The 16,950-nt window shown below is 47.7% G+C and overlaps 1 protein-coding gene and 1 pseudogene across 1 annotated transcript in view; both read left to right on the forward strand.

Moving 5' to 3' along the window:
- The first annotated feature begins 201 nt into the window (after nt 1–201).
- Nucleotides 202–2,404, forward strand: Gm8969 (annotated as a pseudogene).
- Nucleotides 2,405–12,094: 9,690 nt separating this feature from the next.
- She (src homology 2 domain-containing transforming protein E) overlaps nt 12,095–16,950 on the forward strand; it is a 27,477-nt gene continuing 22,621 nt past the window's right edge. The window contains exons 1-2 of the mRNA NM_172530.3: nt 12,095–12,828; nt 14,869–14,995. Of these exons, the coding sequence (NP_766118.3) occupies nt 12,229–12,828; nt 14,869–14,995 (727 nt within the window). The 5' untranslated portion in view covers nt 12,095–12,228. The remainder of the gene's footprint in view (nt 12,829–14,868; nt 14,996–16,950) is intronic.

Raw genomic sequence — 16,950 nt, forward strand, 5'->3', positions numbered from 1 at the left:
TCGGAGCCAGCTGCCCTGCACATGTGCCACTGGCCAGTCAGGTGAGGTAGGTGCTGGAGCAGTCAGCGAGTTGCTCAGGAAAGCTGTGTCTCTGTGGCCACACTCCATCCACCGACTACAAGATGCAGTCAAAGGGCTTAACCAGATTGGTGGCATTCCTGTCACCATTCCAGATAGACCATTTTGGAAATGTCAGAGAGTATGACGGGCCAAAATGAAACCACCATCAGGTTGGCCAGGACACAGTGGAGGTGACAAGGGAGACGTGAGAAAGGAAGCAATGGGGCTGGAGAGATGGTTCAGAGGTTAGGAGCACTGACTGCTCTTCCAGAGCTCCTGAGTCTGATTCCCAGCAACCACATGGTGGCTCAAAACTATCTGTAATGGGATCTGATGCCCTCTTCTGGTGTGTCTGAAGACAGCTACAGTGCACTCATATTAAATAAATAAATCTTTTTTAAAAAAGAAAGAAAAGAAAGGAAGCAACAGCCAGTGAGTGCAGGATGGACAGAATCCACACAGACGACAAGGCCGTTCTTCACCAGAAGCTAGGCACAGTGGCATTCGTCAATGAGACTGCACTCAGGGTCCCTCACTTACCCACTCCCCAGGCACACTCACCTGGGAGCAGCTGCCTCTCCGACACTTCATTCTCCCAGACAGTTTATCAGAAGCCACAATGTCAATGCTGTTCAAACACGGCATCAGCACTGCACTGCCAAACCCAGATGCCCAACAAAAAGGAAGAGCAAGAGTCTCTGCAGACCTCCGCTCCCCTCCTGACTGAGTACCTCCTCCACTCAGAGGCAGGAAGCAAGTCTCTCTGGGTCATGCAACCACACAAAGCACACTGAGGCTGTTATCAACGGGTAAGAAATGCTGAGGATGATTGGGGAGGGAGGGGACACTGTGTGAGGCAGCGTCGTGCTTCAAACACGAGACAATCCTCTTGCTCCTTTCTGCTCCATAGTGCTGACATTACACTTCCAAGGTAATTCTTTTTTAAAATGTATTTATATGTATTGTGTCTTTGTGAGTATGTGCCAGGTGTGGGCAGGTCCCCACAGAGGCCAGAAAAGGGCATTTGAGCCATACAGTGTGGGTGCTAGAAACCAAACTCTGGTCCTCTGTAAGAGCAGCAAGTGCTCTCAAGTGGGGAGTCATCTCTCCAGCCTTCCAAAGGGGATGCTTGGCTTTGTGAGAAGGGTGGAGATGGGGCTGGCAAAGATAAGGGACTTACATGCTATAGCTGTTTTCCAGCAAGCTTCTACAAAGCAAGGCAGCCAGGTTGGAGAGAGGCCAGGGGAATTTCCACTCAGTAGGCAGTTAGGTAAGGGAACGTCCCCTGGCCCTCCGAGGCCTCCTGATCCATAGGACCCAGAAATATAGGAAACCTTGGAAGGCACCACTAAGCAATTTACATTAAAATAAATTCTCTGCGTGGGCCCCGTGTAATCACGTGGTCCTTGAAAATGGAAGAGGGAGGCAGAAAAGAGGTTTAAAAAAAAAAAAAAGATGGGAGCAGCACCCTGGAGTTCCGTGGACCCGTGTCTTACTTCAACAGTGTTTGGACGGAACAGATCCAGGGACTTCCTCTTTGTTAGCTTCCAGCCACCTTACAGTCTCTCCAACCGCAGCCCTCTGGGACCATCTCCTCAGAGCCTTCGGCTCCAAGAGCCAGCCAGCACCTCTTCCTGGTTAGCTCCATACTCCACATCAGCCATTACCTCTCAGATTCATCAGAATTATTCCATCGAAGTGGAAGCTTCTGTGAACCGCCAGGTATACTTGTACCTCTCTCTGGGCTACTATAGATTGGGTGTAGGCCACTTTTTCTACGAATTGACCAAGGAGAAGCACTGTTATCAAGTGTCTCCTCAAGATACAGAACGAACTCGGGGGCGGGGGCGGGGGCGGAGGGAGGAGCGCACTCTTCCAGGATGCGCAGAAGCCATCTCTAGATGAATGGGGTAAACCCCAGGAAGCCATGGGTACTGCCTTGGCCCTGGAGAAGAACCTGTACCAGGCTGCCTTGGGTCTTCAATCCCTGGGTTCTGCCCGCACAAACCCTCATCTCTGTGACTTCTTGGAAGAACCACTTCCTAGATGAAGAGATGAAGCTCATCAAAAAGATGGGCAACCACGTGACCAATCTCTGTTAGGCTGGTTGGGTCACAGCCAACACAGACTGGCATGCCCCAGCCACCTCCGGGTGAATATCACTCTGAGCAGCTCATTCTCAAGCTTGACTCGGAGACCCCCTCACCTTCCAAGGGCTCCCTCCTCTGCTCGGCACCAGCCCACCTCAAGACCTCCACCTGAATGAACCTCTGAAGCCACTAGACAGCTTCGTAACGACCCTGCAGCCCCCTACAAGTCATGGACCAAGTAAAATTAAAACTTTTTGAAACAGGAAAAAAAAAAAGGAAGTCTAGTAGTAAGGTTAAAGTCATCTGAAATGAGAAACAACCATAGCTGCTGGTGAGAGAGGAGGGTCCACCAGCCAAGGAGCCAGGGAGCCTGCAGAAACTTGAAAAGACAAGGACTGGGAGTCCCCAGTTCTGGCCCCTTATATCAGCCCTGTAGACGGCCTGGCTTTAGCCCAGTAGGGTGTACACCAGAAGTGTAACCTGCAGAGCTAGAAGATAATATGTATTGCTTAAGACACTAAGTTTGCTGTGATGTTAAGAGCAACAGAGTAACACAGCTTCTGTGAACAACTTTAGTGGGGGAAAAAAGATGTATCTATTTTTATCTCCTGTGTATGGGTGTATTGCCTCCCAGGTGTTTCTGGGTACTATAGGCATGCAATGCCTGCAGAGGTCAGAAGAGAGAATTAAATCTCATGGAACTGGAGTTGGAGAGAGCTGTGAGCTGCCATGTGGGTTCTGAGAATTGAGCCTGCAACAGCAGCCAGTGCTCTTAACCGCCGGGTCATCTCTTCAGCCTCCCCGCCCCAAACCATGAGCCTCCCATGCTTCTGTTCAGAGGTTGGTTTGTGAGAACGGGGCCTGGCAAGCTAGACCCGAGGTTCTGAGGAGGGACTGTCAGCATCAGCATACTTTGTTCTATAAGATGGGGTTGAAGCATTTGCATCATAGAGAGGGTTTCTGAGACTTTCCATTTGAAAAACCCTTTTTACCTAAGAAAACTTTACATGGTTCCAGGTACACGGGTGCCTTTGTTAGGCTTCTAGTACTGTGATGAAACATCATAGCCATAAACAACTTGGAAAGGAAAGGTTTTATTTCACTTGTACTTTCGGGGAATGTTCCATCACGGAGGGGAGACAAGGGAGGGACTCGGGAAGCGCAGAAACCTGGAGCAGGAGCTGACACAGGGGCCAAGGATGGGGGCTGCTTACGTGCTTCTCATGGCCTGTCCAGCCTGCTTCCTTATAGTTCCCAGGACCACCAGCCCAAGGATGGCATCACCCACAGTGGGCTGGACCCTCCCATATCAATTACCGATCAAGAAACTGCCTCAGGCTTGCACACAGACCGATTTGGTGAGGGCATTTTTTTAAAATTGAGGTTTCCTCTTCACAAATGATTCCTAACTTGTGTCAAGTTAACATAAAACTAAGCAGCACAAATACATATGTAAAATAGGTATATAAATCAAAGATTTATCTAGGAGGAGGTGGTATATACCTTTAATCCCAGCTCCTGGGAGGCAGAAACAAGAGGATCTTGTGAGTTTGAGGTCAGCTTGGTCTAAAGAGTGAGTTCCAGGACAGCCAGGGCTACAAAGAGAGACTCTTGTCTAAAAGAAAGAAAGGAAGGAAGGAAGGAAGGAAGGAAGGAAGGAAGGAAGGAAGAACAGATTTATTGATAGCAAATCATAAAGAAATGTATTTAAAAGCAATTCTTCAGTACACACATAGTTTTACTATTTATATTTTCTAAAACATATTCATTTTAGTAATGTGTGTCTATGGCACATACTGAGTATGGATGCATTCTTGCTACTACATACACATGGAAGTCTGAAGGCAGAAGGCGGGTTTTGGGAGCCAGTTCTTGACTTCTGCTGTGGGTTCTGGAGACCAAACTCACATTGTTGGATTTGTATGGCAGGCACTTTCATCCACTGAGCCACAGACCCAGCTCAGCTTTACCATTTATTTATTAAAGATGAAAGCCAGGCCGTCGAATGGCTCAGCAGGCACGAGCACTTACTGCCAAATTTTGCAACCTGAGTTCCATGCCCAGATCTCGCACTGTGGAGAAAAACTCAGTCCCACAGTTGTCCCCTGTCCTTTATGCACACGCCATGGTACATGTGCACCTGTCACAGGATATTTGATCACTGTGAACCCTGGGATCGTATACTGGAAAAACCTGTCTCAAATTGTGGTGTGGCTCAGCTCTAGCACACATCTTTAATCCAAGAACTTTCTGTTTATTGTAAACAAGATTAAATAAAGTCAAAAATAGGTCAAGAGGCAGGACAAGCAACCAGTTGGCAGGAAGTGAACATAGGAAAAAACCATAGAGAGTGAGAGGAAGTCAGAAGGATAGATAGAGAGACATACAGGAAGTAGAAGGGAGGGGATATTCAGTTGAAAGGGTTTTTAAGACAGTGTGGAGGGGAACGAGCTCTTTCCTTCTGGGATGTCAGTTGAGGAGGAAGGTCAGCTGGGTGCTTTCTCTGCCTTTCTGAGCTAGCAGGCTTTACCCCAGTGCCTGGCTCCTGAAACTTCATTTGGAAAAATTGAACGATTGGGGTTTTGTTTTGAAAGCTAGATACACCCACACCCATACACAAAATAAATGAACAAATTAAAAAAAAAAACCAAACTGATTAAAGCAAATTTGCATAGTAATGAGATAGAAGTGCTTGGTTTTGCATAAAGAAGTAAAGCTGCAATGAATATTTGGTACCAAATGAATACAGCATCATCAATGCTTTTTCAGAGTTGATCGATATTTTGATTTTATAGTCATCAATGCTGAGAAGGACATTTCACATAAACACATACCCACATGTCAGGAGTAATTTAGAGATGTTAGGAAAAACTGGAAACATGTCATACTTTAAAAAACGAAACTCAGATTAACAACCAAACATGATTTTGTTTCTCTGCTACAGAAGTTTAAACCTAGAACCTCGTACGTACTGGTCAAGTGCTCCACCACTAAGATTCATCCCACAATGGTATAAAAATGAAACACTCTAACCCGATGTGACCCAAAGATACAGTCATCTGATGTTTAGTTAGCATGCCCAGGAATGGCAGTGAGGAAATGTTACATTTTGTTTTCCATAACTGAACCATTGTGTCTCTCTGAGTAGAAGACTCTGTGCAGTAAAATGTCACAGCTCAGGGCACAGGGTCATGTTGAGTCTGAGCTGCGGTGCTTTTCAGGCTGTGTTCCCTGGCATTGCATTATCTGGCAAAATGGCATTCCCAGTGCCAAGTGTGCACACTATCTTCAGAATCAAGGTTCAGCGAAGTTATATGGGAAGCAACGCAGCCTTGGAGTCTGATTTTAATTAGTTTGTGATTTGTCTGTTTAGAAACTTTTGGTTGTTTCCAAGTTTCTTTTATAGCCTCCATGTGAGTTAGAACACAGGGTGTCTATGGAAGTCAGAGGACAGTGGCCAGGACTGAATTCTGCTGTCCACCTTGCTGGGGCAGCACCATTTTGTGCTTCTGTTCTGTGTGCCTCAGGCTACCGCATCAGCTTTTTATGATGGTTCTAGGGACCAAACGCAGGGCATCAGTCTTACATGGCTTTTCAGCTGGGCCACTTCTCTGGCAAATCATAACCCTGGTTAAAAAGCTTTGCCATAGGTCTCGTTGTATTGTTCAGTGGATAAAGACACCTGCCACCAAGCCTGACACACCTGAGATGAATACTCAGGACTCACTTGGGGGAAAGAGAATAGTCCCTAAGTTGTCCTCTGACCCCAACACATGCACAGGGACATTTGTGTATATTTTCGTGTATGCACACATGCACACACACACACACACACACACACACACACTTTTAAAGATGTATTTATTTTTGTGTGTATGGTTTTTTAAACTGCATATGTGTATGCACACTATGTTCATGGTTGATGCTTTTGGAGTCCAGAAGAGGGTATTGGATTCCCTAGGACTAGAGGGAGTTCTGGACAGTTGTAAGCTGTTACATGGGTGCTGGGAACCTAGCTCAGACCCTCTGCAAGAGCAGCAAGTGCGCTTAACCACTGAACTATCTCTCCAGTACCATAAATGCCATTTAAAAAGACAAGACAACCCGTGTTGCTGATAAGGAGAGTGACGTGAGATTGAGCAGTTACTATGCATGAATGGCTGCTATTCGGGTATTTGTAGTCTGTGAGGCTTCGTCTCTGTCCTTTTTCCTCAACCTAGCTAGGTCACATGGGTGGGCAAACCGAAGTCTATGGTCACCAGCTGAACAACTCAGGGCTGTGGCTGCACAGGCCTCATTCCGTTCTAGAGAGGAGAAGGCTGTTAGACCGATTCAAAAGGGGCATTTTTTTCCAATACTTTAGGAGAAATGCCTATTAAGGCAGTATTATTAATGTACTTACTTTTATTTTATTTACTTATTTATTAATTTTAAAGACAAAGATTTACTATGTACCTCTAGCTAACCTAGAACTCACATGTAGACCAGGCTGACCTCAAACTCATAGATATCTACCAAGCTGGAATTAATACCTCACTGGTAGTAGCAGGATTATTGCTACAGTTTGCTCTAGTAGTAATTAACCTCAATGGGAGGTTTCTAGCCTGCCTTGGATCATTAGTTCCCAGATAAAAGTCACAAAACCTTTAGATTTATGATAAGCCTTTAAAGCACTAGAACTGGGCAGAGATCTACCCAATAAGCAATTAGTATCTACTTCCCTATCAATAACTCTGAGTTATAACTTGCCATGTTCTGCCTCGGCTGCTCTTCCTCCAATTGGTCAGCCCTCATGGCCATGTTTTCATGATTCACCTACCCTATGGTGTCTTCTCTTCTCTCCCACCTCTCCTCTCTCTCTCTCTCTCTCTCTCTCTCCTCGTCTCCTGCCTCAGACCCCCAGCCTGGGAGCGGAATCTCCATTTATCTCTCTTCTGCCCAGCTGTAGGCTGTAGCCATCTTTATGGAGCACTCAGGGATGACATTGGGGGCAAGGTTACATAGCATCATTTGGTCTAAGTGAGGATCTCCCCGTCTCTAAGGCAACCAGGGTCAGTTACCATTACAATACATAGCAACCAATCAACCTCAACCATTTTAAAACAAGGGGCAAGGTTTGCACAACAAAGGCTGGTAAGTATAAGAATTCATTCATTTATAGGCCTAGACCTTCTGGTGCAGAATTCAGCATTACAGTAAATAGCAAGAGGCCAAACCTCAACAATTGCTTTGTTTCTTTTCTTTCTTTCTTTCTTTTTTTTCTGTGACTAGGTCTCCTGAAGCCCAGGATGGCCTTGCGCTCAGTAGGTAGTCAAAGATGGCCTTAAAGACTTGATAGTCCAGCCTTTAACTTCCACGTTCTGGGGTTACTTGCTTGCACCATAGGCCCAGCTACAATGTTACATATTAAAAGAGAAACATTTTCCTCTAAAATGTCCCCAGCTGTAGGAGGAAACAACTGCTTTAGCTGCAAATACTCTGAATAAAGCTAAAAGTAGCTAATAAAATACTTAGGAATGAGTGAAGAAGTTTATGGGAAAAACTGGACACAGACTGTTCACCCAAACTTCCCATTGAACCATGGAAATATATATAGTCTTTTGGACTAGGACAGGCACCAAGACCTCATAAGCACAGACCAGCCAAAACCTTCAAAGATGCCTCACTGGCCTGCCTGGTATCAGGATGTGCGGTTCTTTCACAACTTATATAATCCCTAACAAAACCCAAAAAAAGGAGGCACAAAAGTTCAGAGACCAGAACCTGGTCATTTCTCCATGATCCTCTAGGGCCTTGGTCCTCAAACTGTAGGTTGAGACCCCTTTGGGTCACCTAAGACCATTGGAAAACACAGGCATTTGCATAACAATTCATTACCTATAGCTAATTGCTACTTCAGTTATGAAGTATGATACGCTGAAGTTATGAAGTATGATACGCGTAAGAGGGCCCTTCCAGGGGTCGCAACCCACATCTTGAGAACTATTTCCCTAGGATTTCTTCTCAGAAACCTATAATAGCCTTGCTGTCTGTTTCTTTTTTTTCCTGGCAGTCTATAATCTCACCTACTGACTTCAAATCCTGAGCTCCCTCCACTTCTAATACTGGGTCAGAAGACATTTCTTATGTTTCATTTGTTTCTCTTTTTTGCTGTTTATTAATTCTTTAACTAATTGATTGATTTATTGATTGATTGGTTGGTTGATTGATTGTGTGTGTGTGTGTGTGTGTGTGTGTGTGTGTGTGTGTGTGTGTGTGGTCAAGAACTTGCAGGAATCAGTTCTCTCTTCTCCTGTGTAGGTGGGTCTCAGGGATGGCACTGAGGTTGTCGGATGTGGTAGCAAGTACCTTTCTTTACCCACTGAGCCATCTCTCTGGTCCTTGCTTGTTTTCTAAATGTAAGAATATGTGAAGAACTTTCCAAGTCAGTAATAAGGCAAACCAAGAGGCAGCAAGCAACCTGATTAATCTTTTCCCAAAAATATATGAGTAGCAGAGGGTCTTCCTTCCTTCCTTGCTTTCTCTGTTTCTTTCTTTGCTTCTTTCTTTTTCCTTTCTTTTCTTTTCTTTTTCTCCCTTTCTTCTCTCTCTCTCTCTCTCTTTCTTTCTTTCTCTCTCTCTTTTTCTTTCTTTCTCCCTTTCTTCTCTCTTTCTTTCTCTCTCTCTTCCTTCCTTCTTCCTTCCTCTCTCTCTCTCTCTCTCTCTCTCTCTCTCTCTCTCTCTCTCTCTCTCTTTCTTTCTAATTTCTGAATGAGAATGACCCCCCACAGGTTCGTGTATTTGAATGCTTGGCCACCAGCTTGTAGAACTGTTTGGGAAGGATTAGGAGGTGTGGCCTTGTTGAGCGAGGTATGTCACTGGGGAGTGGGCTTTGAGGGCTGCAAAAGCCCATGCCCAGCCTAGTCTCCCTGCTACTATTCCAGCATCATGCCTGCCTGCCTGCCTGCCACACTCCCCACCATGATAATAATGGAATAACCCTCTGAAACTGTAAGCAAACTCCCAACTAAATGCTTTATTTTATAAATTGTCTTGGTCATTGTTTCCCTTCGCAACAATAGGACCATAACTAAGACAGATTCTTAGGTGGCTGGCCTTGAACTCCATGCCCTCCTGCCTCTGTTTTCCAAGTTCTTGGTTTCAGACAAGTGCTCTACAGCTAGCTAATGCTCCACAGTTCTAGCTATTAGAGACGTGCAGAATAGAGCCAGCCTCCAGTGAGTGTCCAGGGTGTGGAGAGCCCTGGCATGCTACTCATGTAGTAAGATGTAGAGTCTGAAAAGGTTGACCGTTCTCAAAAAGTTAAAATAGTGAATTACCATGTGACTCGGCCATTCAAGTCTTGAGAAATTACATATATCCATGTAAGGGCTCATTTGTGAAGATTCAAAGTTTGTTTTGTTTTGTTTTTTCCAAAACAGGCTTTCTCTGTGTAGCTCCGGCTGTTTTGGAATTTGCTCTGTAGTCCAGGCTGGCCTCTCAGAGATCCACTGGCTTCTTCCTTCCCAGTGCTGGGATTAAAAGTGTGTGCCACCACCATTTGGCTTTTATAGCATCTTTCTATCAGCTAAAAAGTGGGAATGAGCCACGTGTTATCGGCTGGCACGTGGGCACCGTACAATGGAATATCACTGGACAATATAAAATGAGTGAAGCACACACATGTTCAATGGACATGGATTTCAAAGAGGGCACTCTGAGGACTGGCAGACAGAAAAGGTCCTCTGTGTGGTCCCAATGATATGAAACTTTTAGAACGGTCAAACATGTAAAAACCAAACAGATGGTGAGGCCAGACTCTGTTGTCAACTTGATTGGGTCTGGAACCAACTAAAAGGCAAGCAGTTCAGCACTCCCACGAGGAACTCTCTTGATGGTGCTAAATGTGGGTGCACCTACTGGAAGCTGCTGGCCTTTTGCCTGCATGCCTTCACTCTGTTCACAAGTCCATCCAGCCTTTGCTAGTGTTAAAACCAGCTTCTCCCAGCTTCCAGCACAGATTCAAACCATAAGCCCTCTAGGAATCCACCAGGCCTCCTGGGCCAGGCTGGGGTGATGAGATATTCAGCCTGGTAGGCTGAGCAGCTACCAGGTTCCTGGCCTCTCTGATGTGAGACAGCCACTAGAGAAACACAGGTATAATACACCGCCCATGGAGAGGGCATGAGAAGGGGCTGCTGATAAATACAAGTTTCTTTCTGGAAAGGTGATTTTTTTTTTTTAGGGTATGTGTATGAGTATTCAAGTGTGGTGGTAGACATGTTTGCAAGTGTATGCAGGCCAGAAGTCAGCCTTGAATGTCCTTCCTCATCAATGTGCACTTTGTTTTTCTGCTTCACCAGCACTGGGATTGAAAGAAAGGGTATGACTCCCACCGCTCTTCTTTGCGGGTGCAGAGGTTCATAGTCAGGCTCTCATGCTTACCTGCCAAGTATGTTATCAACTGAGCTATCTCCTCACCTCTTGGGTGGATGCCTTAAAATCAGACTACTAGTGAGACTTCAATGTATTAAAAATTCCATATTAAACAGCTGAATTTCATGGCATCTAAATTATACCTCAATTTAAGCTAAGATGCATTTCCAGCATCTGAACGGTCAAGGTGAGCTTACATTTCTTCCACCAAGTACCATCCACAAGCTGATGGTGGCTGGTGCTATCCGACCCCCGCAGCTTGTAGCTTGGGTTTTCAAACCTGCTGCATGAGACTCTGGACCACATTTAGGGCTGTTGTTGTATAATGGTATTGTTTTATCTTTTACTTTGAGGTTAGAAGACAATTTTATTAGAGTTTGAGAGAAAAATGGCAGAGCAGGAAAACTGTAAACTCTTGGTAGCTAAAAGAAGGATGGATAGGAGGAATGGAGATCAGTAATTGAAGTCTACCAAAAGCTGCATGGGGCTGAAGATGTAATTCGGTTGGTAGAGTGCTTGTCTAACATGCTCCAAGCCCGGGCTGTCATCCACAGCACCACATGAAATTCACAGTGGTGACACCCTTTGCCATCACGCAATAGTCTGAGGTCGTCTTCTAATACACCGAGGCAAGTTAGGATTCCATAGGCTGCTATTGGAGGAGTAGAAGGGAGGAGAGAAGTGGGTAGGAGAGGAGACAGAGAGGGGAAGGAGAAGGTGGGGGTGGACAGCAGCACCATAAGAGAACCAGGTCAAGCCGGCTTAGGGCTTTTGGCCTTTATCCAGAGAGAGAAAAGATACATTTTCTGTCTCAAAAGTCCGCAGGTCTACCAGTGAAGACCTGTAAACAACTGCCGGGTTTTGTGTCTGAAAGGAGAAGATTTCATTTCATGTTCATATGTAATCGTTTTTCATATTTAATCTTTTTAACAACAATAACAAAAACCTTTGAAATTGCTTTGAAGAAAGAGCGACAAGGAGAGAATCAAGTAGTGTGAGAATCAAGTAGCTGAGGCGTCTTCGCAGGAGGGCGCGGGTCGGGGACCTCCAAGCTCTTCTCCCAACAGTGCCTGGGGTTGGTGGGACCCCTCTCTGGTCCTGCAGCCAGAGCGATACCTGCGCGGCCCTCAGAGCCGCCCGGTCGAACTTCGAGCCTTCGCCCGCCGCGTCCAGCTTGGGGTTCCACGCGCCCCCGACGAACGTGCGGAACCGGAGAGCGAGGGAAGCCGCGCGGGCGCTCCCGATCCTTGTTCTCGAGCGCGACTCCTGGCCACGATCCCCGCACACGTCCCGTCTGCAGAGATGGGGGCAGTGTTGGACTCGGTGCGCACGCGGGGGCCCCGGCGCCGGCGAGGGAGGGGCGCGTCCGTCCTCCGTCCTGTGCGTCCACCGCGGGGCGGGCGCCGGGGCACTGCGGCCGCCATCGTCCCAGTTAGGGTGGGCAGGGCTGCCGGGGGCTTCCGTGGGCTCGGCCTCGCCCACCTCGGGAGGAAAGGCAGGGGAAGCCCCGGCGCCCGGCAGCCCCAAGCGGTGGAGCGCAGAGAACACGGCGGTCCGATCACTGCGCCCGTCTAGCTTCGGGCCGAGCGGGTGCCACCCTGCCAGGCGCGCGCGTCTAGCGGCCCGGAGCCTCGCGGCGGCCTCCAGCGTCCAGCCCCGGGGAATGCGGCGGCCCCCGGCCCCTGGCGCCCCACGGTGTCTCAGCTGGGCCTCCTCACTCTTCTGCTCCGCGGCCTCGACGCTCCCGGGCCCCCTGATGGCGGCGAAATGGTTCAAGGAGTTCCCGCTTACTCTGAAGACCGCGTCGGAGCGCGCCCGGCCCGGGGGCGCCGGCGGCAAGCCGCGCAAGAACTCGGAGACTGGCGGCGCGGCGCCCACCCCGGGCAAGGGCCGGAAGAACTCAGCGGCCGAGCTGGGGGCCAGCAAGGCGAGCAGCGGACCCCCAAAGGACAGTCGGCTGTCCCGGGACAGCCTGCAGGGTCTGATCCAGGCCGCTGCTGGCAAAGGCCGTAAGAACTCCCGGGTCACCGCCACCGCCACCGAGGAGGAGCCCCACCGTGGCGCGGTGACCAAGAGCGCGGGCTGCAGCACCTACATCAGTAGGCTCATCAAGGTGGACACGCAGGAGAAGAATGGGAAGAGCGCCTACCCGGGCGGTGGCAGCACCAGCAGCTCCAGCAGCTCCTCTTCCTCTGCGTCCTCTTCCCCGTCCTCCCTGGGCCCTGAGCTGGACAAGGCCAAGATAATGAGACAGCAAGACACGGTAAGAACACAGCATCTCTATCCTCCTCTCAGTTGTGGAATTGGAAGGGCTTGGGGGGGGGGGGCGGGGAAGGACGCATGGGAACCTGATGAACCCCAATATTCATTAGGCATAAGTGAAGTTGAAGATGTTTTCTAAGGCCTTCCTCTGTATTCATTCTGACTCCCAAGTGACTCTTCAAAACTCACTGGAGACCTTGACAGCAAGGTTTGTTGTGGTTGGTTTTTGTTAGTTGTTTCAAAGAGCAGTCGAAGGGAAGGGAAAGGAACTGGCCTTCCAATGGGTGTGGTGTACTGTGGTTCTTGTTTTCATGTTTGACATCGAGGGGTCTATCAAGCTAGACTTCTGTAAGGCTTACGCCGCCTGAGTATGCAAAACATCGGTAGCCCGTGAACTGTGAAGCGCAGGTTGCCCATCTTCCAGCCACTCAGTTTCAGCTGCTGTGCAAGCGGCAAAGGCTTCCATTCATTCTGTGGCTGTACTGTACATTCATTCTGTTTATTGTACTGTAGCCATATAAGTACTCGCCATGGACACTAAGGGATGTGGTGGGGGGGGGGGCACAGTCCATAGCAAGGAAATGTCTTTAAGGAAATTACAGATCAGGAGAGAAGAAGGTGTTTCCTGCACATTCGTCACCAGAGGGCTTCTGGGTCCTGTCCAGTGTGGGAAAGGTGAACCTATTCTCTCCATCCTTTTTGTTTGTTTTGTTTTGTTTTGTTTTTCAAGACAGGGTTTCTCTGTGTAGCCCTGGCTGTCCTGGAACTCACTCTGTAGAACAGGCTAGCCTCGAACTCAGAAATCCACCTGCCTCCACCTCCCAAGTGCTGGGATTAAAGGCGTGAGCCACCACTGCCCGGCTTGTAGAGCAGAGCTGGGTTTCTCTCCTGTGAGAAATGGGAGAGAGAAGAGCTCGCTCCCAGATCTTAGGCTTCAGCCTGAGCAAACCCTTCCCGGGGAAGGGATTTAAGCAAGCTGCCTCCTTAGACAGTCAGGAACTTGTGGCCCCTGTGAGGTGGCATATACTGGGCACCTCTGTTCATTTCTTCGTCCAGGCAATTACAGAGATGCTTAGTGTGTCTATCCTGTGGTGGGCACTGAGCAGAGCCATGGGGAGATGGATGTGGAAGCGGCTCACATGTAACTGGGTGGTATACCTCACTGTGCCTTAAAGCCAAGGACTGTGTGTGCGTGTCACAGCCTGACTTCCTGCTGTATCTGAGCTGTAGCACGTGCAGTGACTGTCGAGGAGACCTGGATGGAGTTTGTGGTAATCGCGGTCCTCTGTCGTGGTGTCATTTCTCCAAGGTTCATCCAGTCTGTCCCTGTGTCTTCACTTCTCCCTGAACTGTCGGAATTCTTTCCTTGTGCTCCAGTAGTGCTTCGTGAGCTTTCTAAAGAACATTCGGCCTCTTGCTTCCTCCCTGAGAAGGGTTCCCACCCAGCTCCCAAAGAACAGAAGCGCTATGCGCACAGTGCTCCTCCCAGGTCACCCTGTTTCTGGAATGGTAGATGCTCTTGGACACAAATATCCGGAGAATTCTGTCTTTTCTGTAGCCCCCGAATCACTCTCCCTGTGAATGACAGAACCCGGAACTTCTGCAGGACCGTTCAGTGCTAAGGTGTGAAGCCTGTCTCTCTGAAGCTTGTAAAAGCTCCCTGAGGCCAGGAAGTAGGTCTCGGGTTCGCTTTGACTGGGAGGTACTGGATTGTTTAGCTACCAGGAGCTGGGAAGACTGGGAGCTGCCAGCCTGTGCTGGAAGAATCCTCTTCACACACTGAAGCCCAGATGCTCTCCACTTCCCACTGCCCACCTGCCAGCCTCTAACTCACAAGCAAGACTTTGGGCAAATTGTCACAAGTCAAGTACCATGAAAAAAAAAGGTTGTCTGACAGAGACATGTGATCAAGTGCGAAAATTGTGAGAACTGACGAGAGATTTTAACTCCTGTACCTGTAGGAGATTTCAGCAGCCATTTCAATGCAGTTGCTCGTTTTGAGTCTGGAAATTCTTAGCAGCTGTTCTTTCTTATTGGTCAGGTCATCATTTTAGAGGACTACGCTGACCCGTATGATGCCAAACGGACGAAAGGTCAAAGGGATGCGGAGAGAGTGGGTGAGAACGACGGCTACATGGAACCGTACGATGCACAACAGATGATAACAGGTTTGTGAGGACGGGAGCAGCAGCCTCATTTTGAGTGTTAAGAGAACTGTAACCAGGCCTGGAAGTGGTAACACATACCAGCACTTGGGAGGCAGAGGCAGGCAGATCTCTATGAGTTCAAAGCCAGCCTGGGCTACATAGTGAGTTTCAGAACAGCCAGGGCTATGTAGAGAGACCCTGTCTTAAAAAAAACAAACCAAAACAAAACAAACACAAAAACTAACAAACAAAAACCTTAGAGAGATGGAAATAGAAACAGACAGACAGACAGACAGACAGACAAGTGGTTTGATCAATCGATAGATCGATCTGGGGAAGAAAGCAATTTAACTAGGTCCTGCTGACTAGAAGAAACAGAAATTAGATCCAAATCTTAAAGGGAAACTTTCTAAATGTCCTTTAGTGTCTTTCAGAGTTTTAGGGATTTGATGTTTTGTTTTTCTAATTTTGTGCAAGATGGCATCTGAGAGTCTGTCAGGATGCAGCCTTTGTCATCTAAAATAGTTTATTACATTTTATTTGGGTGTGCACATGCCATGAGTGAGGGTGGAGGTCAGAAGACAACTTGTGGGAGGCAGTTCTTTCCTTCTCTCTCATGGGTCCCAGGGGGCAAACTTGGGTTGTCACATCAGGCATTGTGGCAGATGCCTTTACCCACTGAGCTGTCCCACTGTCTTCAACTTTAAGACGGTTAAGATACAATTCGTCAGCACATTCAATAGCATTAGCATTCCTAATGGGAGTCAAAAGTCAGTACAAATACACACTTAAGGGATTCAATTAATAACCATTTGCAGACGTAATATAAATTTTATATATTAGTAGGAGATTTATCTCAAGTTCTTCAATATTGAAACAAAACAATTAGTTACTGGCGAATCATTAATTAACAATCACTGCCAGCCATTCTGGGCAAATCACATGAAACCAAGCTGATCTTGTCGCTTTTCAAGCGCAAGCCATCCCAGCCCATGGGCTAAGCCAGTCCTCTTGTCATAAGCGGTCGGTTCTCAAGCAAAACAAGAAGCTAGTTGCTCAGATTTACTTGGTAAGTTTAAGGTAAAATGGCTGCTTAAGGGACAGTTGTTCCGTAAACACCATAGTGAAAACCGTGGCTGCTGAGCACCCTCTTCACACGAGGAAGGCCTTCTGGTGATGAAGCTCACTGCAGAGCTACCCAGCTCCAGCTAGGCAAGCCCATCCCTGCAGAGGGGTAACTGTCACACCCTGGAAAGCCAAGACAGGCTGGAATGATCTGAGCTAGCGAGCGAGAGAGCGACAGGAAAGCCCTGCTCTGTTTCCTGCTTCCCTGCTCACAGAGATAAGGCACCACTCTGGGGAGGGTGTGCCCTGGCCAGGCGGTGACCCTGCAGGTCACTGGACTGTGGCCCTAATGAAATCTGTGAATGAAAGGAAGTGAAAACGAAATTAGTCACTTTTACAGAATATCAGCGACTTAGAAGGACTAAGGGAAAGGACTGGCTTTTGCATATGACCAAGGAAAGTGTTTTCTTTTCCTTTATATTCTTTTTTTTTTAATTTATTTTTAGAATATCACACGTAAGTATGATGATGGTCACACCCGACCCTCCCTCCAACTCCTCCCGTGTTCACACCCCACCCCTCTCAAACACATGGCCTCTTTTCTATTACTATATAGAATAGGTGGCATAGATGTATAACTATAAATAAATATAATATACGTAAAACCTACTGCACCCATTAGTGTTGCTCCCATGCATGTGGGTGTAAGGCTGACCTCTAGGCCGGGGCATCCTACCTGGGCCTTGTCCCCAGTTGGAACTCACTCTTCCTCTTTCAGCAGCTATGGATTTCCTGTAGCTTCTCAACCGGTGGGGCTGGGGATAACCTGTAAGCCCTTCCCCCACCTCTCTTATGTGTTTCCTGGTGTGATGTTGAGCAGGTAGCCACAGCTGCTGAGAGATCAGGAGTTC

This window comes from Mus musculus, chromosome 3 (genome assembly GCF_000001635.26).
Source record: "Mus musculus strain C57BL/6J chromosome 3, GRCm38.p6 C57BL/6J".
NCBI classification, from domain to species: Eukaryota; Metazoa; Chordata; class Mammalia; order Rodentia; family Muridae; genus Mus; species Mus musculus.